Consider the following 11822-nt stretch of genomic DNA (forward strand, 5'->3'; position numbering starts at 1 on the left):
TTAAAACATGACAAAAATTTTCAACCAAGTCATATGCAGTTCGGTGTACGAAGTATTCCATGTTCACGCATGGTCCGAGTCGGGAAGGGCTTTGAATCCTTAGAGGATGTGATGTAGGCAGTGTATTCTGATGATGCAATCATTAGTGATTGATTCCAAAGCTCGAATCCGTGATCTGATAATTTTATCGTTGTTCCAAAACTCCCATTCACCGTAGAAACTATTATTCACAAATTAATTAAAATAGGAAGAGGGAAAGTTGGGAATCATCACGCGTTGCATGCATGCAAAGACCAAACCACCAGTCCAAACTTCCAAAGTCAAAACTTTCTATCTTCATTCAATACTTATTATAAAAGCATTGTTACATAAGGTTCATTGCTACAATATCCACTTCCCAAAGTACAACGTCCTTTCTCTAGTATTTTCTCCATAAAAAAGATAGACATTAAATTAAACTACTAGAATATCAAATACCTAAAATCATGAGAAAAACTTGCTGCGATAACAAAAAGGAAATGCATAGAGGAACTTGGTCTAAACAAGAAGACCACAAACTCATTGATTATATTACTCAACATGGAGAAGGTTGCTGGCGTAACTTACCTAAAGCTGCTGGTAAGTACAGAGTCATTTTATAGATTCAACTGAACCCGTTGCTTTCTGTTCGAACTACGCTTACATATGAAAAGAATTATTAAAGTGTATATATCCTCAATACTCTAAAGGGAAAAGTTGGTGTACTATGAGGTCACGGGTTCGACAGTGGCGAAGCCAGGAATTTTTCCTATGGTGTTCAAACTTGAAAGAAGTAAAAAAAATCTCGTCAAAGGGTGTTCAATATATGTTATATACCTCTAAAACCTAATATTTTACCTATATACGCAGTGTAATTTTTCGACGAAGGATGGTCAATTGACCACCCTTATCATAGTGTAGCTTCGCCCATGGTTCGAGCCATAGAAACTGCCTCTTGCAGAAATGCAAGGTAAGGCTGCGCACAATAGACTCTTGTGGTCCAGTCCTTCCCCCGACCCCTGTCGGCGTAGCAGGAGCTTAATGCACTGGGCTGTTTTTTTGCTCTAAAAGGTATTTTTTCTTTTTTGGCTTTTTAATTTGTGTGTGTTTGTGTATGATTAGGCCTGATTAGATGTGGTAAAAGTTGCAGACTAAGATGGATGAATTATCTTAGCCCAAACCTTAAAAGAGGAAACTTTTGTGAGGATGAAGATGATCTCATTATCAAGCTTCATGCCCTTCTTGGCAACAGGTTTTCCACTATTTTTTTCTTATGGAACATTTTGAGTTAATTAAAAGAGAAAAATCATTACATATGGTCAAATGGACTTGTTCGCTTTGAACAAATGTCAAATGTGAACTACTTTTCTTATTAAGACAGGAATTTTTTAAAGGATTCCTAATAATTATATTCCTTCATTTCATTTTATGTAAATATGTTTAATCATGCATGAGGTTTAACAAAGAAAGAACAACTTTAATAATTCTGGTTTTAAACAGGTCGTATCATGACATTTTGTGGCTATAAAGTCATAATAAAAGGATAAAATGAAAGTTTAAAGTTAAATTGCTTTTAAATATAATTCTTTTTTAAGAACAAATTAAAATTGAAAGACTGTTACGTACATTGAAATACAGGGATTGGAGTACTCAGTGTCATTGAATGATGGTTGTTCAATATTTTTTTTTCCTCCAAGTGGCCAAAAATATAGTTTGATTACTCCCTCCGTCTCAGATTATTAGTCGTAATTTCTAAAAGTAGATGTCTCAAATTATTTTTTATTTTAGAAGTTCGAGACATAATTAATTATTTTTTTTTCATCTTACCATTAGTAGTAATTGTTCTTGAAGATAAAAATTGTACATAAATAGAGTAAATATTCAGTAAAGAGAGATTATCTTAAGACATAAATAATGGTAAAATAGCCGAAAAACCCTCCTAATTAAGGTTTTCTTAAAGGGTATGTAAAAGAGAAACACGACAAATAATTTAAGTCGCAGGGAGTAATTAATAAATTTTGTTTTATTAGTTAGTTGGGTGAAATATCCAATTCAAGAAAGTTACAAGTAGCTAGTGCTGACCGATGTTGTTACAAATTTTTATTTTTGCTATTTAATTTTTAGGTGGTCACTAATAGCTGGAAGATTACCGGGGAGAACTGATAATGAAGTGAAGAATTATTGGAATTCCATTTGAGAAGAAAACTTATAAAAATGGGAATTGATCCAAATAATCATCTTATATCTCATTATCTTCATAGGAAAAGACTTGAGTTTTGGCCAGAAAATAGCAAAACTGAATGATCACTACTCTTTGATGCTGGAAGTTCTTGTGCAAATGATCAACAACCAATTGGTTCATTGCCTGATCTTAATTCACTTCCTTCAATACATCCATAGATATCGATGACGTTCTTGACTAATAATATGCGTCATAGTTGGCTCGGACATCGCCGTTATAAGAAAATTAAAAAAAAAAAGCTGTTATAAGTCTATGTTTTAGTTATGATGAGATTCACTTCTAATTAATGGTTTCCTTATCTTGCAGTTTTGTTACTTGAATTGAAAATAAAATGTCCCACTTATTGCTCTTTTCTAGATATAAAATTTAAGAGGGGATTGGATAAGTTTTCCTAACATGTGAGGCCAAAGGTTAATTTTATTTCCTGTTGAGAGGAATTTTTTAATAAGTTTTTAGTACATGAAATGCATATCCAAAATAATACTATGTCTGTCTGCATTAATTACTATTTCGTAATATTAGGTGCAAACTTAGGGTAAATATATGTTGTACTGCACCTAACCCTGAGTACAATAGACTGAAGGATGGATATCTCAACTAGAGCAACTTAATTCTTGGGTTATACATGGTGTAAGGGTCATTTTGGTACGATGGATAAACAAAAATAATTCTGGAATGAAAATATAGTACTGCTTTATCTCTTGTTTGGTTATTTAATTTTGGGATACGTTATTCCAAGATTAAATATAGTACATGAATAACTTATACTTGTCAAAGGGTAAAATAGTAATTTCAGGATAAATTATCACGTGATAATCAGTAAAATTGGTAATCTTAGGATTAATACAACATACAAACAATCAACCGACCCCTAAAAAGATAGGCTAGTCCTAGGTAGTATGTACAGAAGTATTACACTTCAAACTTGTGATTTTGCCAAATTGTCATCCCCTCGTGGGCTGTATGAGCATGTTGTTGCTCCTAAATAATTTATTTGTACTCGATATTTATATTAAAATTAAATAATTTAGCTTTTTAATTAAAAATCAAAGTAAGAAAAATTATATGTTGTAACATGTTAAATGAGATTTTATATGTTGTAACATGTTAAATTGATCTGAGCGTTTAGAAAAATTACACTGTCAATGTGTATAAGATATTAAAATAACACTTTTTAATGTAGAAGGCACTTTGGCGAAAAAATTAATAATTTCTTTCATCGTAATAAAAGCAAAATCTTGAAATTATAAATTCTTCCCATGACAACAAATAAAACAAAATGATGCCCAATTAAAAAGAGGGCATTGGATTATTAGTTCTCAATATATGAGGCCAGATGATATATTTTCCTGCTGAGAGCACTTCTATGGAGACACTTAACACATAGTACTATATTTGTTTTTTAAATTTATTTTATTACATTAGGGAGGGAATGAGAAAAAGTAGCCAAAAATGTAAATATATATTGACAGTGGTGTAGCCACATAGAGAAGGGTGTCCGGTTAAACACCCTTGATCGAAATTATATTATGTATATAAGCCAAAATTGTAAATATATATTAAATTTTAAACACTGATCTCTTTACAAAATTTCTGGCTCCGCACTGATTATTGATGAAAGTTAACCTATATAACCTTAAGTGGGCGTTTAGACATAAGAAATGTAAAATTTCAAAAAAAAAGGTGAAAATGGTATTTGAAAATTAGAGTTGTGTTTGAACATGAATATAATTTTGGGTTGCTTTTGAAGTTTTTTTGAGTGATCTGAGTGAAAATTTTGAAAAACGGCTTGTTGGAGTTTTTCAAATTTTCGAAAAATTCCAAAATACATCTTCAAGTGAAAATTGAAAATTTTATGAACAAATGTTGATTTCGAAAAAAAGTGAAAATTTTTTTAGAAAAAAGGAAAAATTTACTTATGTCTAAACGGGCTCTAAGTTTTGTGGTGGCTTATGTACTCTCAATCCCTACTTAGCTATAGGAAAATAAATAAATTATGTGCACCTAAATACTCGTAACACACTAATATCCCAATATTTAATTAATTTATTCACTTTTCTGTAACACGAATTTAATTATACAACAACAACAACAATAACAACCCAGTATAATCTTACAAGTGGGGTATGGGGAGGGTAATATGTACGCAAACCTTACCCCTACCCCGAAGGGTAGAGAGGCTGTTTCCAGGAGACCCTCGGCTCAAAAAAGCAACAGGAAACGATATATTAGTACCATAAAAATGCATAATAAAATAACAGCAATATAGGAGATATGAAATACAGAATACGAAATACGAAATAGATGGCTGGTATAGTAAAAACTAGCAGGTGAAGCCCTGCATCAATAGACGAGCAATGACATTCTTAGTCTAACTCCTAACTGGCTAGTCTCACTCTATTGTGCTGTAGAAATATTCACAATTTTTCACCTAACCTACAACCTTAATGCTCGACCTGCATAATTCTCTGTCAAGGGTCATGTCCTCAGTAATTCTAAGTGGTGACCATTTATCAAAGTGGGCCTCTTTTGGATTAGCTAACTTCTTTATTCCCATTCATCCCATAAGATGCAGAAATCTTTTTGTATCTAAACGTTATACCTGATTTGGTGAGACTAACTTCTTTATGTGATGAAATTCCTTGCCCATTTAATGATTTACTTGAATTTTAATGTAATGTGTGTTTCTTTGTGACTATTTTTACATTGGTTGTCAACTTATTGCGACTATTTCCTATTATTTGGATATGAGATCAACTAGTTATATGCCAAATTCAGATAGACAGTGTGGTACTTAGTAAGAAAACATTAAAAAAAAGAATTACATAATTCGTTTTCAAGATAAGATATGTCATCTTCTTCATCGTTTCCTTTAATTTTAGTTTGCCTTTCCATCATATCTAGTCGACATTTTGGGTCCTTTTAACTCTAAAGACGTGCAATACTTATGCTTCTTTTTTATAGGATAATTTACACTATGAAGGGTTAAATACAAAGAAGTAAATTCAAGAAAAAGTCCAGGAGTATCAAATATATAAATATATATATATATTTGATATATTATCTAGCTACACAATATAATAGCCCGACAAAGACGTATCGGTTGACACCCCAAGAATACATATGGTTCTGCGGCTAGAATTGTCCTAGACTTTGTTTGGTTCATAATACTTCCTCCGTTCCAATTTATGTGAATTTATTTGACTGAGCACGGAGTTTAAGAAAAAATGATGATTTTTGGAATTTGTGGTCCTAAATAAGTTAAAAAGAGGCCCAGAGTATTTGTGTAGTTATAAAAGCTTCTCATTAAGGGTAGAGTTGTAAGTTTATACTAAATTGTTTCCAAATTTAGAAAGGATTCATTCTTTTTGGAACGGACCAAAAAAGAAATAAGTTCACATAAACTGGAACGGATGGAGTATATATTACGCTTTCCGATTTGTGACTTTAAATCATAAATTCTGAATATCAGCTCAATAATAAATCTTTTAATACACAACAAATAATAATTCTCAAAACTTGATCAACATATTGATACAAAAATGGAATTAAACTATGTCACAATTTATTCTTTATTTTCGTTTTACATCATACTTATTTCTTTTCAAAAATTCCAAAACATTAATCCCAAGACATAAAACCCTAGTCTATGTCCTTTCATTTTTAGTTTAATTAATTAATTTCTCTCTAAAGTGGGACTGAGACCCTTTGGACTAAGAGGACCCATAATTCACTTTTTAATCCGAAAATATTAAAAAGTTGAACCAATAATTGGAAAAGACATATCAAAGATAAATTTTAATAAATATCTTTACAGCTTCTCATGTGCTAACTATAAAAAAAGATGAAATATTCTTCTCACAACTGTATTCTTTTTCCTTTTTTTTTTCCTTCTCTCTTGCAATTATATTTTTTTTTTCCATTTTTCCTTACCCGATTCCGTGAATCTCGTCAGTTTGCTTTACAACTCAAGAACGCGTTGAGTAGAATTTAGATATTGTTATTCATTTATTTTTACTCGGAAAAATATTATTTATATCACGGTGTGGTGCGATAATTGGAGTTGTTCTACCTTAACTAGAAATCTCGGGTCAAACCCTTTGAAAATGAAAACCTTTTTTTTGTAAAGAATTGTTTTATTTTTTAGTGGATCTACCCGTCACGAACTCAAATTAGTTTAACTCGTAAACTGCGATATGGAATGGTTAAATAAATAAAAATTATTTATTCTCTATGAGGTGGGAAACAATTTGGAGATTTTTTTTTTTGGTCAATCCTTTTGCCAAACCTTCTATTTTACGAAATCGGTGAATATTTATTATTGAATGACGGTCTTTGCAATTATCCAAAACAATAAATTACTTTTAATTACGTTGTTGTGGTTATGTATTGTACATCCTAAAAGATTTTTTGACTTCCTCCATCCAGGAAAATAATAATATTTTTAGAATATAGAAAGAGTCAAATTCTTTCATTCTGAAATTTTCAAACTTTTTAAGAAATAATTTTAACTATAAAAAATTCCAATTGATACTAGTACTTCCATGAAATTAAATATAATAATTAATCACAAAATACTTATTTGCACCCAGAGTCGGATGTAGGATTTTTTGAACATGGATGCACCACTAAAAAAGTAAAAAAAAAAAAATTAAGTGGAAATTGATCCATATTCCTCTAGGTAAATAACCCATTATTCAACCAAGTGCACCATTTAACTTTAGAAATAATTTTTTTTAACAAGAATATAAATCACTTTATCATGGTTAAATAAAAAAGAAATTTAAAAAGATACATATTTAGCACTAATTAGTTTAATATAAAAATTCGATGCAGATAAATTTTTGTCAATATTGCATACTATAACAGTATAACCTACCCTTCGGAGTTGTCCAGTTGGTTTGGAGGGTGATCATCCATACAAATGAACTGAGATCGAATTTCCCTCAATGTCTTTTGGGTTGAACCTGTCGCACATGGCTTGCCGGTGTCGTTATTTATAACCTTATCAAAGTGCTATTTATTAAACAAAAGGATCAAGAATTAGTATAAAGTGACAGCAGATAGAAGCTGGTGTTCTCTCTGGTAATTCCTAAATATTCAAATGCCATTTGACAAAATCAATGTTTCTATAGGAATATCCTCAAATAAATATAGTAACAATTCTACACCAAAATTAAATTACCCCCATAGTTTCCAACTTTCCTCCCTCCAAATAATTTCTTTCCTCCTCTTCAATATTTAAATAATTTAAAAATAGCCCCCAACTCTTTTAACTCAAGCCTCATAAGTCCCCATTTTGCTACAAACTGCACTGTGGTTGCAGTGACCCCCCACCCCCAAACCCCACCCCCAAACCCCACCCAAACCACCCCCCAAACCAACAACCGCCATGGCTGGCGGAGAAGCCACCGCCGGTACCGGAGACCACTCTGTTGACACTCTACTCCGGCTAATCCATGAAGTGTCACAGATCTCAATTGCTGGATTTTGTGGAAAATTCAAGAAAGATTGTACAGATTTAGCTAGAAGAGTTGCACTTTTGGCTCATTTACTTGAGGAGATTAAAGACTTAAATACCCATTTGGGTTCTTTTAATTCTTGTTTTTCTGATCTCTCATTAGCTCTTTTGGCTGCAAAGAACCTACTTTTAGCTGCTAATGAATTTGACACCAAGATCCCTTCTGTAAGTGTCTAGTTTGGTAAAGTTTCAATCCTTTTAACTGTATGTTAATTTCCATTATGTCATATGTATATATTGAAGTTTCATTTTGCATTTTTGTAGTAAAGTTTCAGTCTTTATACCTATATGTTAATTTCCATTATGTCATATGTGTATATTGGAACTTCATTTTGCATTTGGTGTTGTAAAGTGTAAGTCTTTATGTCTATAGGTTGATTCCATTATGTCATATTTGTGTATATTGGAACTTCACTTTGCATTTGGTGTAGTAAAGTTTAAGTCTTTATATTTATAGGTTGATTCCATTATGTTACATTTGTGTATATTGGAACTTCATTTTGCATTTTGTGGAGTAAAGTTTCAATCTTTTCTATGTATATGTTAATTCCCATTATGTCATGTGTGTAATCAAACGTCGAATGGTCCGAATGAGTGCTACATCAGGAGCCGAGTTTACTTCACTCCCGGTGACCTGCCGTCGTAGCAACACTGTGGGCGGAAGTGGCTATGTGATCACGGCTTCCGACACAGCGTTCATAGTTCTAGCAGAGTAAGCTAGAAGATGACCAATCCGGCCCCATTGGTGTCGAGTCCGTTGTGAGAGGCGCTTAAAATGCCGTTAAGGCGTTAGACTCAGGGGTGAACCCATAGGGGAGGGGAGAGGTTGCTTCCTATAAAGAACTGGGGTTGGCTCCTTTTGCATATGGTGTAGTAAAGTTTCAATCTTTATTTCCATTATGTCATATGTGTATAGTTCTTGCGTTTGTTTGTTCTCATTTGGCTGGTTAGTGCTGACTGCTGAGTAATAGGTTTAACTTTTCTATGAAAAGTTGTGCTTGTTGTTATCGGATCTGTTTTTTTCAGTATTTCTCTTTGGTGTGAAAATGCATAAGTTGATGCTAAGAATCAAAATTTTTCTTAAAAAATATTTCTAGGATACAAATGCCAAAAAATGATAATTTGGATGGAGGAACTGACTAGAGATATTCTTAAATAAAATCCAGGAGTAATCCTTCAGCAGTATAAATGAGAGCTTTTAACATTAGATGATCTATTCGTAGAAAATGAGGAAGCTATTCAATTTGGTTCAGGTAGTCAAGACTTCGGGCCAATCATGTACATTTTCACCGATAGCTAACAAATGAGTATGCTTGAAATTTGTTCTAGTCCATCAATAGCCCATAATGGTGGTGTCCAGTCCATACACGCACCTTGACTAATTCACCGGATACCTGCCACCGCCCACCAATAAAGGTACTGGGTAATTATGAGGTTTAGACTGGGAGGAAGGAAGTAATCACCAATCACCTAGCTGTTTTACATTCGCTGGGATTTGAATCTTGGCCTACCATGATCCATTCCAACTTCATTCATTACTGTGCACACTATTGGCTATGCCGATATTGGTTATATTTCCAGTTTGTTCCTCCATAATGCAGAAATAGAACAGATTACCAGTGTTAATCACAATGACATTTGTGAACAAAGAAACTTTTTTCCTCATTGAGATCTTTATTTTTTCAATGAGCAGAGTGATAGTGAAAGCTCTATAGTCACGGTGCTCATTCAAATTGGTGTCATGTACCTCTCTTAATCTGTGCTATTTCTTGACTCAAGGGTTCAGCGGCGAAGAAAATACTTTTTCAGTTTCAATGTGTTACATGGAAATTGGAGAAAGCCCTTGATAGCTTGCCATATGATCATTTTGACATATCAGAAGAAGTGCGAGAGCAGGTTTGTCAGCTTTGGCTTTTATCTTTTCATGTTTGTGCTCGTCTCCTTGGGGTTCCCCTCTGATATTTCTTATTTTTGATAGGTTGAATTGGTCAGAATACAGTTGAGACGAGCCACAGAAAGATATAGTGGCCCTGTAAATTCAAATTTATTATCTCGATCATTGTCTCAACCGCTGGACAAGGAGATTGATCCACTCCATTCAGGAAATAGTGGAATAGCAAGTTTACATATAGAGAATATTGGCAATATTGATCATGACGTTAGGCCAAAAGTTAGACGTGTTCCTCAGGGTAGTGTTCCAAATGGAAGTGCTTGCAGTCAAATAGTTCAGGAGTCAGAGAGAATAGGAAATTCATCCAAAATGTCCGAGGTTGGTGTTCCGGAGATTTCTGGTTCGACTAGAGAAGATGACTCTCCGTTTAAGAGTCACACGGAGAGTGAAAAGCTCGACTGTCCTGTAATTCCTGTCGAGTTTCTTTGCCCAATATCCCTTGAGCTCATGAGGGATCCTGTTATTGTCGCTGCCACAGGACAGGTAAATGGTATCCATAACATCAGAGGCAATTCTTTTTGGTTTCAGTTCATTTTAACATTTAGTTTTTCTTTTCCTTATGTTAATTTTCGGTGAAATACTCTTTTAGCTTCTCCAACATTTGTTCTAATGTACTCGTTTCTCAACCCGACAGACTTATGAGAGATCCTACATACAACAATGGATAGATGGTGGGCACACAACATGCCCAAAAACTCAGCAACAACTCCAAAATCTCACGCTCACCCCAAATTACGCACTGCGAAATCTTATTAGTGATTGGTGTGCAAAGAACAATATAGAGCAGTCAACCACATTTGCAAATGGGAAAATAAAGAAAGGTGATGGATCATTTCGCTATGTTAGTCGGGAAGTAGCGGCTATTGAGGTAATTGTACGCAAGCTTTCAAGCAGGTCCATCGAAGATTGCAGGGCTGCAGTAGCCGAGATCCGTTCACTTTCTAAAAGAAGCACGGAGAACCGAATTTTGATTGCTGAAGCAGGAGCAATTCCAGTCTTAGTTAAATTATTGACGTCTGAAGACAGGCAGATACAAGAAAATGCTGTCACTGCTATTCTTAACCTTTCTATATTTGATGAGAACAAAGGTATTATAATGCTTGCCGGTGCTATTCCTTCTATCGTTCAAGTTCTCAGAGCGGGGAGCATGGAAGCAAGAGAAAATGCAGCAGCAACCATTTTTAGTTTGTCACTCGGCGATGAGAATAAAATATTAATAGGTGGATCCGGGGCCATACCAGCACTCATTGATTTGCTTCTGACCGGAAATATAAGAGGGAAGAAAGATGCTGCATCAGCTTTGTTTAATTTATGCATATATCAAGGAAACAAGGGTCGGGCTGTTCGGGCAGGGATTATACCAGCCCTGCTAAAAATACTGACGGATTCAATGGTTGATGAGGCTTTGACCATTCTTTCAGTCCTAGCCAACCACCAGGAAGCTAAGGCGGCCATAACAAGAGCTAGCACAATCCCAGTATTGATAGATCTTCTAAGGACAGGTTTACCTCGTAATAAAGAGAATGCGGCTGCCATCTTACTCTCGTTGTGCAAGAGAGATTCTGAGAATCTTGCTTGCCTTTGTAGGCTTGGTGCGGTTATACCTCTTTCGGAGCTTGCTAAGAGTGGCACCGAGAGAGCCAAGAGGAAGGCTACTTCATTGTTGGAGTACCTAAGAAAGTCTCAGCAGCTCTAACAGGTGTTGTAGCAGTTAGATTCTCATTATTTGTTTCTTTAATTCTTATTTGACCACGAAAATTACACGATATCTTTTTAGAGTGTGATCTAAGAAAACAAGCATGAGAACAATCTCATTCTCATTGCTTTATATATATCTAATTTACTGAGTTTGAATGTGCCATAGACTGGTTTGACCTTTTTTTTTCAACTACCAGTTCATTACATTTGACGCGAACGGGGCGTAAAGAACGGGGCATTTTGATATTTGGAGAAATGTACTTTATGTATCCTTTCCATTGCCTTTTTTGTGTTGTGGTCATTTGAATTAACAAGTCGACTAGTATTACATCAACTTCTGCTGAAGATTTGTACAACAACTAGTATTAGTTTTGGTTCTAAAGATCTTTATT

General features: G+C 34.1%; 1 protein-coding gene and 1 pseudogene across 1 annotated transcript; both read left to right on the plus strand.

Annotated features, from left to right (window-relative positions):
• Window positions 1-485: 485 nt before the first annotated feature.
• On the plus strand, window positions 486-2396 carry LOC104243940 (transcription factor MYB3-like; annotated as a pseudogene).
• A 5055-nt stretch (window positions 2397-7451) lies between these two features.
• Window positions 7452-11620, plus strand: LOC104243939 (U-box domain-containing protein 11-like). The gene is made up of 4 exons (XM_070160626.1): window positions 7452-7946; window positions 9561-9677; window positions 9760-10215; window positions 10367-11620. Exons 1-4 carry the CDS (start codon window positions 7653-7655, stop codon window positions 11426-11428), a joined length of 1929 nt encoding a protein of 642 aa, XP_070016727.1. The 5' UTR covers window positions 7452-7652; the 3' UTR covers window positions 11429-11620.
• Window positions 11621-11822: the final 202 nt, after the last annotated feature.

Source organism: Nicotiana sylvestris, chromosome 10 (genome assembly GCF_000393655.2).
Source record: "Nicotiana sylvestris chromosome 10, ASM39365v2, whole genome shotgun sequence".
NCBI classification, from domain to species: domain Eukaryota; kingdom Viridiplantae; phylum Streptophyta; class Magnoliopsida; order Solanales; family Solanaceae; genus Nicotiana; species Nicotiana sylvestris.